Source organism: Vespa crabro, chromosome 11 (genome assembly GCF_910589235.1).
Source record: "Vespa crabro chromosome 11, iyVesCrab1.2, whole genome shotgun sequence".
In the NCBI taxonomy this organism is placed as follows: domain Eukaryota; kingdom Metazoa; phylum Arthropoda; class Insecta; order Hymenoptera; family Vespidae; genus Vespa; species Vespa crabro.
This window is the reverse complement of record NC_060965.1, coordinates 6,089,977-6,108,401: the sequence shown is the minus strand read 5'-3', so window position 1 is coordinate 6,108,401 and position 18,425 is coordinate 6,089,977. Positions and strand designations below refer to the sequence as shown.

The window sequence follows — 18,425 nt, the reverse complement described above, 5'->3', positions numbered from 1 at the left end:
TGAAGCAATAGTAAAATGAATAAAGAATTTAGAATATTCACAGTTCAGATTAAACGGACTGCATATCGACTTCATAATTACATTTGCATGCATTCCGTCATCTCGATATATGAATATTTGTGAATAAAGCAAGAAATATACATTAAAAAAGAGTGAAAAAGAGAAAGAAAAAGAAAGACAGTGGAAATGATAAGATTACCTGACGAAGTAATCAACGAGGAATAAAAGGATGAATACATATACATGCATGCATCCATATATATCATATATCATTGATTATACTCTGTGAAGGATCAAATATGCATCAAGAAATATGTACGTTAATGATCGAATAATTAAAATGATTTAAATCGATAAATCGATAACAAAATATATATTTTCTATGTCAGACAAAATGGTGATCGTTAAAAGTATATAAACACACACATACACATTGCTTTCCTTTTATATATCATAAGAATTTATATCATAAATATTCTCAATAATTAATTTGTTTAAATTCATTGTAGTAGCATTGTTAAACTAATTTGATTTTTACACGTACTTCACAGAACGCAATTTAATAGTTGACGAATGTAAATTTCAAAGGGAAGTTCATTCATCTTGATTTAAACGAGCTTAGAAAAAGGTTTATTTACCAGTCACACGTACATACGAACGTAAGCGAGAGAAAATGAAAACTTGCAACGTTCTCTCTACATTAGAAGAATATTCTAAAAATATATATGTAGAAATATCACTGTAAGGAGGTTTGCTTCTAACCCGTATAATTATAGAAGAAACATCAAAATCTATCAATAATATCGATAAAAGTTTGTATTGATATATTTATTTACTATGACAAAAATATCGATCAGTTCGTTCGTTGGATTTATTTTCAGATACAAACACCGAATTAACGTATTTATGTATTTCTACTTAATCGATCGTACCGTCAAGATTTATTATTTCGAAACTTTTACCTTTTCCACTTTTTTAAAGACATTTATGACAGTTACTCGAGAATTATATAGGCTAAACTAATATTTTTCATGAAACATAGTACATAATAAAAAATTTATAAAATAAATTGAGAGAAATCGAGGAATATATTACCCAACATTGCCTTAAGATAAACCAAGCACCCTAATACGGAAGATAATTACGAATCGCAAAAATCTTTTTAAACCGTTTTTAATTTATACAAGACACGTTATTTAATCATCATTGGTCAATAAAATACTTTATAATTTCTTTTCTTGATTTCAACCTCATTATGCTTTAGTAGAATGTGACTATTGTTAAAAATTTAGTGATTTTAGAATCCGATATTAGTTCACAAAAAGGAGTAACATATCGTATATACATATTTATATGGATCGAATTATTTATGTATATAGATTTGAATTTATAATATATATTGAATAAATACATAATTTTATACAAATTTGTATATAATAGAATAAATCAATTTTCAATATGATATTTTCACAAATAATAAAATTATATATAATATTTTATATACAATTATGTCAACATTAAATAATAATTTCATTTGATTAATTAATATACATAAATATCATGAATATATCATTCGATACGATTTCATTGTATTATTATTTTTACTACAAAAAAAAATAACGAACAAATGTGCTTGTAGATAAGAAGTAGAATGATTAAAAAAGTGTAGATGTTCGAGATAATATGGGAAAACCAGTAGGAAGATAAGAGATAAGGATAATGATGTAACAAGGAGAGAGAGAGAGAGAGAGAGAGAGAGAGAGGGAGGGAGAGAGACAGACAGAGAGAGAAAGCGAAAAAGAAAAAAACAAAGAGAGAGGAAAAAAGTGAGAGAGGATAATAAAGCTCAGTGAACCAAATCTTAAAATGTTATTTTCCGTAAGGGAATGAAACGGACGGATCGGCAACGATTTATAGTTTGAAAAGTTTTGAAGTTAGATACGTGAGGGTAAATACTTGCTTGTTCTACCTGTTATTATCAGTTATTAAATTATATTTATAATACAAATATATAAATTGTATTTATATCAGTGTAATATTACGTTAAATGCTCATAATCTGAAATGCTCGTTCAATGATATAATAAATGTCCGTTCAATGATATATTAAATGACAATATTGGATAAATAATAAGTCTACGTATAGAACCATTCAACGAGATGTCGTTTAAAGATAGAAAAATATTCTCGGCTGTCATAGAGTATGTATCTATTTTAATTATTGATATTTTTCTTCCTTCTTTTAATATATTTTTTCTTTTTTTTCTTTTTTGCTATTTCTTTTCTTTGAACAATGCTTCTATCTATCCTTTATTATTTTTCTTACTATTTTTCTTCTCTTTTTTCTTAGTAAATCCATAAATATTTTTTTTTCGAATTGACGATAGAATTTATTTAGTTTATATTTTATATATATACTCGTACTCAACATTATATTAATCATTAAAACATACCGTTACGTAGGATTGTACAAATTTCTTAATAAATTAAATAGTATATAAATATTAATATGAAAAAATAATGTAATTTAACATAAATAACATCTTAAAGATTTCCAAAAGTAATTCTAAACTGTACTGAAAATTAATTGCAATAGAAATATTGTTTATATCCTTATTGATATATAATATAAATTGCCCTTATATACTAAATTTAAAAAAATATTTATTATAAATTTATTAAAAAGATGAAAAATTTTTGTTCAAAAAAGAATTAATTTTAAAAAAATTTAAATAGTGATTATTCCGTTCAATTGTCAGAAAAAAAATCGTCCAATGTAACATTCGAAAAATTTCCCCTTTGACGATTCCTTTTTTTCATCCTTCATTTTCCATTTTTCGTTATTTCTTATTGATTAGACGATCCTTAACTTCTTTATATTTTTCAATATTTTTCTAAAAGGATCCGTTCATTGGTCTAATCGATAATTCCACAAAACAAAAAGAAAAGAAAATTAATAAAGTTATTATCATCAATCCGCATTATTTGTTATTCAACAAATTTTTAAAAATTTTGATCATTCAGAAAATTCAGGAATTCTAAAATTCGAATTCATCGTTTTAGCCTGTGAATGGCTCAAATAGCGCAACAGCCACGTTCTTTATATTATATTTTATTTAAAAATAAAAATAATGTATTAAAATAGCATGAAGTACAAAAAGATAAAATTGAAATGCCCTAATAACATGAGAATTATATTATTAATAAGATATATGCACCATAAGATCAGTAAAAAATAAATCTCAGAACAGATTCGTTATCGGAGTAATAATAAACAGGATTCTTTTCAACAATGTTATCGTTATCTACAAAATTTCGTTGTTTATATTTTTCTTATTTCTTCTTAACTTTCTCTCTCTCCCTCTCTTTCTTTCTCTCTCTCTCTCTCTCTCTCTCTAATCTTTGATAAACTGTAAATGATATAATTTTGATGTTGTTATATAAAATAGAATTACGATCGATAGTCTCTACAAAAATGGAGAAGAGAGTAAATCGAATTTAAAAATTGATTAAAAAAAACTCTTATCATACTAAGTCGATTAGATCAATGAAGCTATGATTGAATCGCGTGAAATCAAATAAGAAAATTGCACGTTTGTATTATTATTTCTTCGACAAAATGCACATTCTTATTTCCTCCTCTCTCTACCAACATATTTATTAATTCTCTTATAATTCATTTTTCTTACTTCTTAATAATCCTCCCTAAACCAATTTCTTTTTATGTCTTAAAATAATAATATAATTAAACAAATAATTTCACTAATATTTAGTATAACTTATGCTAGTATAATTATATTACAATAAATAGTTATTGTTCCATTCTTTATATGCGAAAATAGAAATTATTTATACTCACTATAATTCAATTATATTTTGGTATATAAAAAAATGATGTATTAATAATTAGAGTATTATTTATTTTAATATAACTTTACTATAATAATTCGTAATAGAGTTTAATTATGTATGTCTAGATAATATTTTTTTATATTGCTCTATAATCCAATTTCCTTTCGTCTTCAACGATAAAAAATCGATAAAATAAATATTTTGATAATCATATCTATAATTTATAATAGTATTACTTTATTATAATAATTCATAATAGTTTCATTTTCAATATCTACACAGACTGCTGTTTAAATCCAATATAATTAAATGTTTATTATTGACTAAAAAAGAAATTATATAAGTTAATAATTATATTTTGAAATAAATAATTTGATAATTGTACAGTATAACTTATACAAGTATAATTATATTACTATAAATCATAAAATTATTATTTTCAATATTTACAAAGGATTTTATTTGAATTCTTTACAGTTCAATTGGTTTCATATCTAAAAAAGAAAAAATCATTATATAATTCGAGATTTATATAATATAAAGTATAATTTATATTCAACAAAAAAAAATTAATTTTCGAATATAAACTGACAGATAATGTTAATTTCCTAAAATGAAATAATATAAATAAAAAGATACATAATATCAACATTATTATAAAAAGTAACATTATTACTTGTATTAATTTCTTTGATTAAGCAATATTAAGCAATAATTTCATTTTCTTTTCTCTAAATTTTTTTCAACTTTGACACTCTCTCATTTCTTTTCGTTCATTTCGAAATGATAGGTTAAATAAAAATATAAATCCAAAAACTGTAATACTATTTTAACGAATTCATTATTTAATGGACCCAATAATAAAATTATTACATATAAAATGTTAAAAAAAAAAAAGAAAGGAACAAAAAGAACATGTATTATAATTTACATAAAAAAAGAAACAGAAAATATATAAAAATAAATTATATTAGCATTTTTTAATAAATTTGTATTAAATTTTATATCAATTTTAACATGTTCATTTTGTTTTATTATCGACGAAAAATGTCCTAGTTAGGAAAATACATTAAAAGCAACGTTCTTTAAATTGTTATTTAACTGTTAGTCTTCTAGAAAATGGTTCTATTTCCATAAGAAGTTATCGGTCCATTATTTTATCTTACGATGTTATAAATAAATATTACTCTATCAATTAAAAATGGTAGTTCTTTTTATTTTCAATATTGATATTATTCTCCAATTGGTATAAATAATACCTAACATAAATGTAGGAACGTGATATTAAAATCGAGGTGGGATAATTGTAACAATACAAAATATTAAACTATATTATAAGTATTCAAATGAAAAATTACTCGTACAACTGAACATAATTGTTCATTTTATTATTTATTATATTATAATTTCGTTATCGAGAAAAGGATCTACCGATATTTCATTGTTTTGGCAATATCGTGCAACCGAAATTTTAAATACCTTATTCTTCTATTCTGCTCTGTAATATATATTTAAAACTTATTAATACATGCTGCTATTTAGTAACAAAATATTTTATTCAATTTTAGATAAACGAAAAAGCATCATTACGCAAAAACACTCGAAGAAATATGGCAGAAAAAATTGTTGGATTTTCTCAAGAAACCCTTGTCTCTCAAACTGAGCAAAAAATCCAAACAAAAAGGTTTCTACAATATATTGCAAGTTTAGCAGTCTCCATAGGTGCAATAGCATCAGGAATGTCAATATTATGGACCTCACAAGCCGGTACAGATGGTGTCAACATAGCAACTATATATAAAATCGCTGTTACCCCAGAAGAATATTCATGGATTGGATCCCTTGCAGCACTTGGTTCTGCAGTAGTGTGTGTACCTATTGGTACTCTTGCAGATATAGTAGGCAGAAAATATTCTATGCTAATGCTTGTAATTCCTTTTACAATTGGCTGGCTTTGTATCATCTTTGCAAAGTCTGTCGCTTTTTTTTACGTCGGAAGGTTCTTGACAGGTTTTAGCGGCGGAGCATTTTGTGTAACAGGTCCTATGTATACCTCAGAAATTGGTGAAAGTGAAATTCGTGGAAGATTAGGTACATTTTATCACTTATTTCAAAGTGTGGGTGTTTTACTGACAGCTGTATTAAATTTATTTGACGTAAATATCTATCAATTATCCATTATATCTGGATTCATACCAATAATCTTTGGTATAGCATTTTCTTTCATGCCAGAAAGTCCCGTATATTATTTACTTAAAAGAAATGAAGATGCTGCTAGAAAAATTTATATTAAACTAAGAGGTTCTCAATATGATGTAGAAGAAGAATTAAGTATGCAGAAAAAAATGATAGAAGAGGTTAATAAAAACAAGGTATCTTTCTTATCTTTATTGAAATCTAAAGCTTGCAAAAAAGCCATATTAATATCTTATGGACTTATGGGATTTCAACAATTGAGTGGAGTAAACGCTATTGTATCATACATTGGTTTTATATTTGAGACATCAGGTAACTTCATTGGACCTAAGGGAGCTGTTGTTATAATATCTTTAATTTCAATATCTATGGTATTTGTAAGCTTATTGACAGTCGATCGTCTAGGTAGAAAGATATTACTTATAATATCTTCTCTTATTATGTCTTTATCTAACTTAGCACTTGGTATTTACTTCTATTTCCTGGAAACATCAAGTACAGATGGTCTAGCCTGGTTACCTTTTTTGTCTGTTGGTTCTTATATAGTTTCATTTGCAATAGGATTTGGTCCTCTTCCGTGGATGATGATCTCAGAATTTTTTACGCCTGAAACCAAAGGTATCGCTGGTAGTAGTGCTTGCTTATTGAATTGGATACTGGCATTTGTTGTCACTAAAACTTTTGTTAATTTAAATGATATTATTCATGTCTATGGTACGTTCTGGTTATTTTCTCTTATTTGCGCTTTAGGTGTCGTTTTTGTTTTATTCTTTGTTCCAGAAACAAAAGGAAAAACGTTAGAACAAATTCAACGCGAATTAAGCGCATAGTTAGGTATTTAAAAAAATTTTAATTTATAAATTACATTGTAGTATAAAAGATTATACAAATTACAAATCTGATCTTTCTGTAAAATAACTATAATACGTCTTAGACAAATAAATTTCTGTACGCAAAGATATGCAAAGGGTTATAAGTCAAATTTTGAATAAAACAGAATAAATACGCTAATATATTCTAGATTATCATTTTTTGCTTAAGATTCTAATAGTGCAAATCAATTTCACTTTTTCCCATACTTTTATCTGAAATTCTAATAGAATATGAAAAACGAAAAACATTTTATCAAGATATATATTTTTAATATATAAGTCATTTTCCAAAAAAAAAACAATATTTTTAAATCGATTATGTCGATGTTTATTTTGTAAGTCTAAAATCTAATCTTTCATAGCACTTTAAGTATTATAAGTGCGTCTTTGCAAAATTAATATTCTTTTTCTCGCCCACAAGAATTATATAATATTATTCATAATAAAACAATATTATTCTCTATCATTTATGGTCGCTTTGCAAAATTATACAACGTATATTACTATTGTTATAATGAAAATAAGAAAGTAAATGAAATTTATATTAGAATTTTTTTTGAATATATCTAATAAAATCTTAGCCATTTAATTATTTTGTATTCAATTAAGAAGCTATCTGGCGGAAAATGTTTGATACCTATACTCGTTTATCTTAATCCAGCAAGTATTAAGTAATGTTCGAAATTATATATACCTATAGAGAGGTATATTATACAATTCATTTGTATATACAAATTAATTCGATCTTTCTTTTATCAACTAATCAATACCATATTTTTAAGTTTATATCAAGATAAAATTATGCACATCATCTTTAAACCATATGATATTCATAGAAGTAATATTCTTTGTTTTTATTTTTTGTAATATCAAACAAATTATAATGAATAAATTAATTGAATAAATAAATTTTTTCAAACATTCATTAACATGTTCTAACATGTAACAAATTGCATTCCCATAACTACCCTTCGAATGACAATAAACTTAAAATTTAGAAAGTGTCAACCATTTATCAATCAAAATTAATCGATCGTACCGTCAAAATTTATTATTTCGAAACTTTAATCTTTTTCACTTTTTTTTATGACATTTATGACATTTATTACTCGAGAATTATATAGGCTAAACTAATATTTTTCATGAAACATAGTACATAATAAAATATTTATAAAATAAATTGAGAGAAATCGAGGAATATATTACCCAACATTGCCTTAAGATAAACCAAGCACCCTAATACGGAAGATAATTACGAATCGCAAAAAACTTTTTAAACCGTTTTTAATTTATACAAGACATGTTATGTAATCATCATTGGTCAATAAAATACTTTATAATTTATTTTCTCGATTTCAACCTCATTATGCTTTAGTAGAATGTGACTATTGTTAAAAATTTATTGATTTTAGAATCTGATATTGGTTCACAAAAAGGAGTAACATATCGTATATACATATTTATATGGATTGAATTATTTATGTATATAGATTTGAATTTATAATCTATATTGAATAAATACATAATTATATACAATTTTGTATATAATAGAATAAATCAACTTTCAATATGATATTTTCACAAATAATAAAATTATATATAATATTTTATATACAATTATGTCAACATTAAATAATAATTTCATTTGATTAATTAATATACATAAATATCATAAATACATCATTCGATACGATTTCATTGTATTATTATTTAAAAAAAAAAAATTTTTTTTTAAATAACGAACAAATGTGCTTGTAGATAAGAAGTAGAATGATTAAAAAAGTGTAGATGTTCGAGATAATAAGGGAAAACCAGTAGGAAGAAAAGAGATAAGGATAATGATGTAACAAGGAGAGAGAGAGAGAAAAAAAGAGAGAGATAGAGAGAAAGAATGAAAGTGGAAAAGAGGGAGAGGGAATAATAAAGCCTAGCGAATAAATGCTAAAATATCATTTTAAGTAACGGAACGAAAGGGGTGGATAGACAATGATTTATAATTTGTAAAAATTATTATAAATTAAAATAAATACTTGTTTGATCTACCTGTTATTATTCATCTCAGTGTGATATTACGTTAAGTGCTTATAACCATTGAATGAAATATCAAATGATAATACTGGATAAATATTTATACAACAAGATGTCATTTAGAGATACAAAAAACTTCTCGGCTGTCATTCAGTATGTCTCTTTTTTTATATATTAATTTTTTCTTTCATCTTTTAACATATTTTTTTTTTCTCTCTCATTTTTCTTTCACTAAACATCGTTTCTATTCTCCTTTTATTATGTCTCTTTTCTTTTTCTTTTATGTTTCTTAGCGAGACCTTTCATATCTCTTCTTCGAATCGACGATAGAATATATTTCGTTTATATACTATTAAGTTTCATATATATATTCTTACTCAAAATTAAATTAATCATTAAAACGTACGGTCACGTATCGACGGGATCGTATAAATTTCTTAATAAATTAAATAGTATATAAATATTGAATGAAAAAAAATTTAATTCAACATACTTAACACATTAATGATTTCTAAAAGTAATTTTAAAGTATACCGAAAATTTATAATAACATAAATATTAATTATATCCTTATTGATATTTAATATAAATTGCCATTACACATTAAATTTCAAAAATTATTTATTCGAAATTCCAGATGAAAAATCTTTGTTTCGAATAGACTTAATTTTCTATGTTTAATTTAAACAAAAACGTGAAAAATTTAAATAGGCGTAATTCCGTTCGATTGTTAAAAAAAAGTACATTTTCCAAAATAACGTTAGACAAAATTCCTCTTTGCCGATTCCTCTTTTTCATTCATCATTCACTATTTCTCATTCTTTCTTACCGATCAGACGATCCTTCGCTTCTCTAGTTTCCAGTATTTTACTTAAATGATCCATTTGTCAAATTGATTAATTCCACAAAACAAAAAGCCAAAAAAATTAATAAAATTATTGCCATCAATTCGCGTTATTTATTATTCAACGATCATAAAAATTTTGATCATACAGAAAATTGAAAAAAAAAGAAAAAAGAATTCTAAAATTCAAATTAATCATTTTCGCCTGAGAATTGCTCAAATAGTGTAACAGGCACATTCTTTATACTATATTTAATTTAATAACAAAAATAATTATTAAAATAGCATGAAGTACAAAAAGATAAAATTGAAATACCCTAATAACATGAGAATTACATTTTTAATAAAATATATGCACCATAAGATCAGTAAAAAATAAATCTTAGAATCATTTCGTTATCAGAGTAATAATAACCAGGATTCTTTTCAACAACGTTATCGTTATCTAGAAATATCGTTGTTTTTATTTTTCTTATACCTTCATTACTTTCTCTCTCTTTTCCCTCTCCCTCTCTCTCTGTCTCTCTCTCTCTCTCTCACTCTCTCCTCTCTCACTCTCTCCTCTCTCTCACTCTCTCTCTCTCTCTGTCTCTCTCTCACTCTCTCCTCTCTCTCTCTTTCTCTCTTTATCTTTCTCTGTCTCTCTATCTAACTATCCATCTATCTGGATCTCTCCTCTCTCTCTCCCTCTCTCACGCTCTCTCTCTTTCTCTCTTTCTCTATCTCTCACTCTAATCTTAGATAAACTGTAAATGATATAATGTTGATGTTGTTATATAAAATAAAATTACAATCGATAGTCTCTTCAAAAATGGAGAGAAGAATAAATCGAATTTAAAAATTGATTTAAAAAAGAACTATAATTAAACTAGGTCGATTAGATCAATGAAGCTATGATTGAATCGCGTGAAATAAAAGAAGAAAATCGTACATTTCTACCTTTATCTCTTGGAGAAAATGCATTTTCTTATTTCCGTCTCTCTTTATCACCCATTCTTATTTCTCTTATAATCCATTTTTCTTATTTCTTAATAATCCTCTCTAAACCAATTTCTTCTTATGTCTTAAAATAATAATATAATTAAACAAATAATTTCACTAATATTTAGTATAACTTATGCTAGTATAATTATATTACAATAAATAGTTATTGTTCCATTCTTTATATGCGAAAATAGAATTTGTTTATACTCACTATAATTCAATTATATTTTGGTATATAAATAAATGATGTATTAATAATTAGAGTATTATTTATTTTAATATAACTTTACTATAATAATTCGTAATAGAGTTTAATTATGTATGTCTAGATAATATTTTTTTATATTGCTCTATAATCCAATTTCCTTTCGTCTTCAACGATAAAAAATCGATAAAATAAATATTTTGATAATCATATCTATAATTTATAATAGTATTACTTTATTATAATAATTCATAATAGTTTCATTTTCAATATCTACACAGACTGCTGTTTAAATCCAATATAATTAAATGTTTATTATTGACTAAAAAAGGAAATTATATAAGTTAATAATTATATTTTGAAATAAATAATTTGATAATTGTACAGTATAACTTATACAAGTATAATTATATTACTATAAATCGTAAAATTATTATTTTCAATATTTACAAAGGATTTTATTTGAATTCTTTACAGTTCAATTGATTTCATATCTAAAAAAGAAAAAATCATTATATAATTCGAGATTTATATAATATAAAGTATAATTTATATTCAACAAAAAAAAATTAATTTTCGAATATAAACTGACAGATAATGTTAATTTCCTAAAATGAAATAATATAAATAAAAAGATACATAATATCAACATTATTATAAAAAGTAACATTATTACTTGTATTAATTTCTTTGATTAAGCAATATTAAGCAATAATTTCATTTTCGTTTCTCTAAATTTTTTTCAACTTCGACACTCTCTCATTTCTTTTCGTTCATTTCGAAATGATAGGTTAAATAAAAATATAAATCCAAAAACTGTAATACTATTTTACCGAATTCATTATTTAATGGACCCAATAATAAAATTATTACATATAAAATGTTAAAAAAAAAAAGAAAGGAACAAAAAGAACATGTATTATAATTTACATAAAAAAAGAAACAGAAAATATATAAAAATAAATTATATTAGCATTTCTTAATAAATTTTTATTAAATTTTATATCAATTTTAACATGTTCATTTTGTTTTATTATCGACGAAAAATAATATCCAAGTACGTGTTCAGGAAAATACACTAAGAACAACGTTCTTTAATTTGTTATTTAACTGTTGGATAGTCTTCTCGAGGATAGTTCTATTTTTATAAAAAATTATCGATCCATTATTTTATCTTTCAATGTTATAAATAAATATTAATCTATCAATTAAAAATGGTAGTTCTTTTTATTTTCAATATTGATATTATTCTCCAATCGGTATAAATAATACCTAACATAAATGTAGGAACGTGATATTAAAATCGAGGTGGGATTATTATAACAATACAAAATATTAAACTATACTATAAGTATTCAAATGAAAAATTACTCGTACGACAGAACATAATAGTTCATTTTATTATTTATTATATTATAATTTCGTTATCGAGAAAAGGATCTACCGATATTTCATTGTTTTGGCAATATCGTGCAACCGAAATTTTAAATTCCTTATTCTTCTATTCTGCTCTGTAATATATGTTTAAAACTTATTAATACATGCTGCTATTTAGTAACAAAATATTTTCTTTAATTTTAGATAAACGAAAGTACACAATTAATAAAAAATATTCAAAGCAATATGATAGAAAAAATTGCTGGTTTTTCGCAAGATACCCTTGTCTATCAAAGTGGGCAAACAATCAAACCAAAAAGATTCCTACAATATATTGCAAGTTTAGCAGTCTCCATAGGTGCAATAGCATCAGGAATGACAATATCATGGACCGCACAAGCTGGTACAGATGGTGTCAATATAGCAACCATATATAAAATCGCTGTTACCCCAGAAGAATATTCATGGATTGGATCGCTCGCAGCACTTGGTTCTGCAGTAGTGTGTATACCTATTGGTACTCTTGCAGATATAATAGGCAGAAAATATTCTATGCTAATGCTTGTAATTCCTTTTACAATTGGCTGGCTTTGTATTATCTTTGCAAAGTCTGTCGCTTTTTTTTATGTAGGAAGGTTCTTAACAGGTTTTAGTGGCGGAGCCTTTAGTGTGACTGGTCCTATGTATACCTCAGAAATTGGTGAAAATGAAATTCGTGGAAGATTAGGTACATTTTATCATTTATTTAAAACTGTGGGTATTTTAATGGTAGCCGTTCTATATATAATTGACATAAATATGTATCAATTATCCATTATATCTGGGTTCATACCAATAATCTTTGGCATTGCATTTTCCTTTATGCCAGAAAGTCCCGTATATTATTTACTTAAAGGAAATGAAGATGCTGCCAGAAAAATTTATATTAAACTTAGAGGTTCTCAATATGATGTAGAACAAGAATTAACTATGCAGAAAAAAATGATAGAAGAGGCTAATAAAAACAAGGTATCTTTCCTATCTTTATTGAAATCTAAAGCTTGTAAAAAAGCCATATTAATATCGTATGGACTTATGACATTTCAACAATTGAGTGGAGTAAATGTTGTTGCATTTTACATTGGTTTTATATTTGACAAAGCAGGAGGTTTTGTTGAACCTAAAGAAGCTACTATTATCGTAGGAGTAATTGGAATAGCTATGGTATTTATAAGCATAATAACAGTCGATCGTCTAGGTAGAAAAATATTACTTACAATATCTTCTCTTATTATGTCTTTATCTAACTTAGCACTTGGTATTTACTTCTATCTCTTGGAAACAACAAGTACAAGTAGTCTAGGCTGGTTACCTTTCTTGTCTGTTTGTTCTTTTATAATTTCATTTGCAATTGGGTTTGGTCCTCTTCCGTGGATGATGATCTCAGAACTTTTTACGCCTGAAACCAAAAGTATCGCTGTTAGTAGTGCTTGCTTTTTGAATTGGACATTGGCATTTATAGTTACTAAAACTTTTGTTAATTTAAATGATATTATTCATATCTATGGTACGTTTTGGTTATTTTCTCTTATCTGTACTTTAGGTGTCGTTTTTGTTTTATTCTTTGTTCCAGAAACGAAAGGAAAAACGTTAGAACAAATTCAACGCGAATTAAGCGCATAGTTAGGCATTTAAAAAAATTTGTAATATATAAATTACATTATAATATAAAAGATTATACAAATTGCAAATCTGATCTTTTTGTAAAATAACTATAATACATTAACTATATAACTATAATACTATGTATTATATAACTATAATACATTAACTATATGACTATAATACTATGTATTATATAACTATAATACATTAGACAAATATATTTCTGTATACAAAGGTATGCAAAGGATTATAAGTCAAATTTTGGTTAAAACAAAATATATACGCTAATATATTCTAGATTGCTCTTTTTTCTTATGATTCTAATAATACAAGTCGTTTATTTCCCATTCTTTTACCTGAATTCCTATTAGTATATGACAAACGTAAAACATTTTTGTAAAGATATCATTTCCAAAAAAAAAAAAGAGGAAAGAAATGTTTTTAAAATCGATTATGATATTTATTTTGTAAGTCTAAAATCTAAGTTTTCATAGCACTTTAAATATTATAAGTGCTTCTTTGCTAAATTAATATTCTTTTTCTCGCCCACCAGAAATATACAATATTATTTATAATAAAACAAAATTATTCTCTATCATTTATGATCGCTTTACAAAATTATACTACGTATATTGCTATTGTTATAATGATAATAAGAAGCTAAATGAAATTTAGATTAGAACTTTTTTCGAAAATATCTATTAAAATTCCCGCCATTAAATTATTTATAATCAATTAATATGCTATCTTGCGGAAAATCTTTGATACCTGTATTCGTGTATGTTGCTCCGCCGATCATTATGTAGTGTTCGATATTGTATATATCTATAGAGATATACAAATTAATTCTATCTTTCTTTTACTAGATGGCAGAACGATCAATTTTATCGAATAATCCGAAAAATTTTTCTTTAGTTTGTATCAAGATACTCACCATCTTTAAATCTAGGTGATATTTATAGGAGTAATATCTTTTTTTTATATTTATTATAATATTAAATAAATAACATAATATTCATATGAGTAACATTCTTTTGTTTTTATTTATTATAATATATAATTTATAATGAATAAATGAATTGAATAAATAGATTTTATCAAACATTCATTAACATGTTCTAATATGTAACAAATAGCATTTCCATAATTATTATTTGATTAATATTAAGCTTAAAATTCAGAGCGTGTTAACCGTTTATCAATCGATCATCAAAACAATATTATACTTATGAAAAGAAATCATAAAAAGGATAAAAAAATTCTTCATACCAATGTATAAAGAACTGTTAGTATAACAAGAAATATAGATTAAAAAAGAAAGATGAAGAAAAAGAGAAAGAAAGATGGTAAGAATAATAGTATTCACTGACGAAATGGTCAACGAGGAATAAAAAGTTATGGATGAATCTATATACATTCATGCATATATCCATCCATCACTGGTTAAACTCTTTTTGGAAGGACCAAATAAACGACAAGAGATATGTATGACTAAAATGATTTTGATCGGTGAATCGATAACCAAATATATACTTCCTGTATCATGTATGTATATATATATATATATATATATATATATATATATATATATATACATTATGCGAAATATATGTCTTGTAATATATAAAAGAAAGGAAGTATATATATTAAAATTAATGTGTTTAAAATTATTTATATGTATTTACTGTATTTAATGTATTTAAAATTAATTTGTTTAAACTTAATATGATAACATTGATAAACTAATTTGATTTTCGCGCACATTTCACAAAACGCCATTTTGGTAATTGACAAATGTAAATTTCAAAGGAAGGTTTCTTCGTCTATGATGTAAAAAATTTTTTTTATTTATCAGTTATACGTACAGACAAATGTAAACGAGAGAAAATGAAAATTCACAACATTCCCTTTACGTTCGAAGAATATTCTTAAAATACATATATAGATATGTCTCTGGAAGAATGTGATCCATGTCGTTTGTTTCTAAATTATATCATTACAGAAGAAATAACGAACTCTAACAATAATTTCGATTAAAAGCTTTTATAGATATTTTTATATATTGTGATAAAAAGATCAATCATTTCGTTCGTTGAATTGATTTTCACATAAAAACATTGAAATATAGTAATTACAGATTTCTACCTAATCGATCGTTCCGTCCAAATTTATTGTTTTAAAATTTTTGTCTTTTTCATTTTTTTTAAGACATTTACGACAGTCATTCGAAAATTGTAGAGAGAGAACTAACATTTGTTATGAAACATAATAATTTATAAAATAAGTTGAACGAAATCGAGAAATATATTATCTAACATTATTTTACGAAATAAACGAAACACTCCAATACAAAAAACAATTGCCAATCGCAAAAAAGTTTGGAAATCCTGTTTAATCAATATAAGGCACATTACTTAATTGTCATTGGTCGATAAAATACTATCTGTAAAATTTTTCGATATCAACCGAACTTATTATTCGTCGATAAGAAACTTTCTTTAGTGCACTTTGCCCATTGTTAAAACTTTTAGTGAGTTTAGGATCCAATATCAGTTCACAAAAAAGAGTAACGAAGAGAGAGAGAGAGAGAGAGAGAAAGAGAGAGAGAGATAGAGAGAGGAGAGAGAGAGAGAAAGAGAGGAGAGAAAGAGAAAGAGAGGAGAGAGAGTGAGAGAGTGAGATAGAGTTAGGCTTTCTGAAATGTTGACGTCATTGAAAGCATTTCATCATATACTCTATCTCTCTCAGTTTTATATGTGTTGATCTCGTCCTCTTTTTCCTAACTTTAACCTCACCTTTTCTTTTTCACACTCACCAAATATTTTATCCATCTTCCCTTCCACTTCCATTTGCTATCTCTCTCTCTTACTCCCTCTTTCTCTCTCCCTCTTTATCTCTCCCTCTCTCTCTCTCACTCTCTCACTCTCTATCTCTCTTTCTCTCTCTCTCTTTATCTCTCTTTCTGTCTCTCTTACTTCTGGTTGTGCTCTTTCTCCCTCTAAATGACGTCACTGTCGACACATCGATTAGAATCGGACGAGCCTTGCCTAACCTTACGAAGAAGCTAATACTACCTTTTCTTGAGCCTATCAAATTGTCTCTCAAAATAGTTTCTTTCTTTTTACTAAAATTAATTTTTACATATTACTAATGTTTTACTACGTAATACTAAAATATGTACATATATATTTATTGTATATTTCATTGTTTTATACATTGGTTATATTTCATTCAAATCTCTCTCTCTCTCTCTCTCTCTCTCTCTCTCTCTCTCTCTTTCTCTTTCTTTTCCCTAATGAAAACAATTCGACCTTTAGCTTGAATGTTTCCCGAATTGAAATCCATTGGCAAAAGTACAAAAGTCAAAGTATTTTTTGTTCCATTAAATATTCCACAAATATCGAAGCTCAAAGTTCCTTTTCCAATTGTCCGTTCACTTAAGAGCAAAGGTCTTACCCGCGAGCGATATTTTCAAATTCGGCTTCATTCGAACAAGCTCCGAAAAGAGGGAGAGAGAGAGAGAGCGCGCGAAATCGAGGAAAGAAAAAGAGAAAAAGAGAGAGAGAAAAAGAGAAAGGGAGAAAGAGAGAGAGAAAGAGAGAAAGAGAAAGAGAGAAAGATTTAGATGTAGATGCGCATGCAAAAGTGTAAAAAGGTATTCTGTATAGCAAGATTATTCAATCATTTAATAATGATACACTCGCCGGAGATGAGATAACGCAACATAATAATTAATGTGTCGTAAACCTTTCATACTCTCTTTCTCTCTCTCTCTCTCTTTTTCCCTCTCTCTTACTCTTCCTCTTTAAATACATACATAAATTAATGTAAATTCGATTGATATTATTTTATGTATATATTATATTTTGTTTCTGTAGAAAATTTCTATCTTTTATTTTTTAGGTTATTCTTCTTCTCTTAACAATTTATGCAATTTTACAGATAAATATATTTTTAGTATAATATGTATACCGGAAATAAACTAATCCATTTATACAATACAAATCTTTTTTAGTGAATTTAGAAAGAAGAAGAGTTCTTAAAAAGATTACATTAATGTAAGTAAATTCGTATTCTGATTGACAATTTATTCAACATAATTACATAAATCTTATGAAACATCTTATCCTAAATTAGGATTAATAATTTCGAACAATTATATAAAGACAAATAATATAAAATAACCATAAATTCGTACTTATTGCAAATACTTCAAACGTTTCAAATAAATATTTCAACGTCATAATATATATTAATCATAATTATATTCGCGATCAAGAAATTATTAATTATATATATGTGCGTATCTGTATGTCCATATTTATAAATATCTTTTCACTTATAAAAAATAAAGATCCGCACAGAGATACATAGATAAGCGCTCGTATAGTTACTCATACATACGGTTATATATAAAAGTAACA

General features: G+C 25.5%; 2 protein-coding genes across 5 annotated transcripts; both read left to right on the top strand.

Annotated features, from left to right (window-relative positions):
- Positions 1–1,850: 1,850 nt before the first annotated feature.
- Positions 1,851–7,060, top strand: LOC124427843 (facilitated trehalose transporter Tret1-like). Of its 2 annotated transcripts, none has more exons than XM_046971209.1 (2): positions 1,851–1,948; positions 5,420–7,060. In XM_046971209.1, exon 2 carries the CDS (start codon positions 5,462–5,464, stop codon positions 6,875–6,877), a length of 1,416 nt encoding a protein of 471 aa, XP_046827165.1. In that variant the 5' UTR covers positions 1,851–1,948; positions 5,420–5,461; the 3' UTR covers positions 6,878–7,060. The 2 variants fall into 2 exon arrangements, with proteins under 2 accessions (XP_046827165.1, XP_046827164.1); XM_046971208.1 differs by having other exon boundaries at positions 1,868–2,200.
- A 1,742-nt stretch (positions 7,061–8,802) lies between these two features.
- LOC124427851 (facilitated trehalose transporter Tret1-like) lies at positions 8,803–14,087 on the top strand. Of its 3 annotated transcripts, none has more exons than XM_046971225.1 (3): positions 8,803–9,100; positions 12,562–13,084; positions 13,226–14,087. In XM_046971225.1, the coding sequence occupies exons 2-3, from the start codon at positions 12,604–12,606 to the stop codon at positions 14,017–14,019; spliced, it is 1,275 nt and encodes a 424-aa protein (XP_046827181.1). In that variant the 5' UTR covers positions 8,803–9,100; positions 12,562–12,603; the 3' UTR covers positions 14,020–14,087. The 3 variants fall into 3 exon arrangements, with proteins under 3 accessions (XP_046827181.1, XP_046827179.1, XP_046827178.1); XM_046971223.1 differs by having other exon boundaries at positions 8,806–9,100; positions 12,562–12,858; positions 12,967–14,087; XM_046971222.1 differs by having other exon boundaries at positions 8,809–9,100; positions 12,562–14,087.
- The last annotated feature ends 4,338 nt before the right edge of the window (positions 14,088–18,425 follow it).

Bases quoted from the DNA above. Each gene is read 5' to 3' on its own strand.
- LOC124427851 (XM_046971222.1), top strand. From the start codon at position 12,604: ATGATAGAAAAAATTGCTGGTTTTTCGCAAGATACCCTTGTCTATCAA.
- LOC124427843 (XM_046971209.1), top strand. From the start codon at position 5,462: ATGGCAGAAAAAATTGTTGGATTTTCTCAAGAAACCCTTGTCTCTCAA.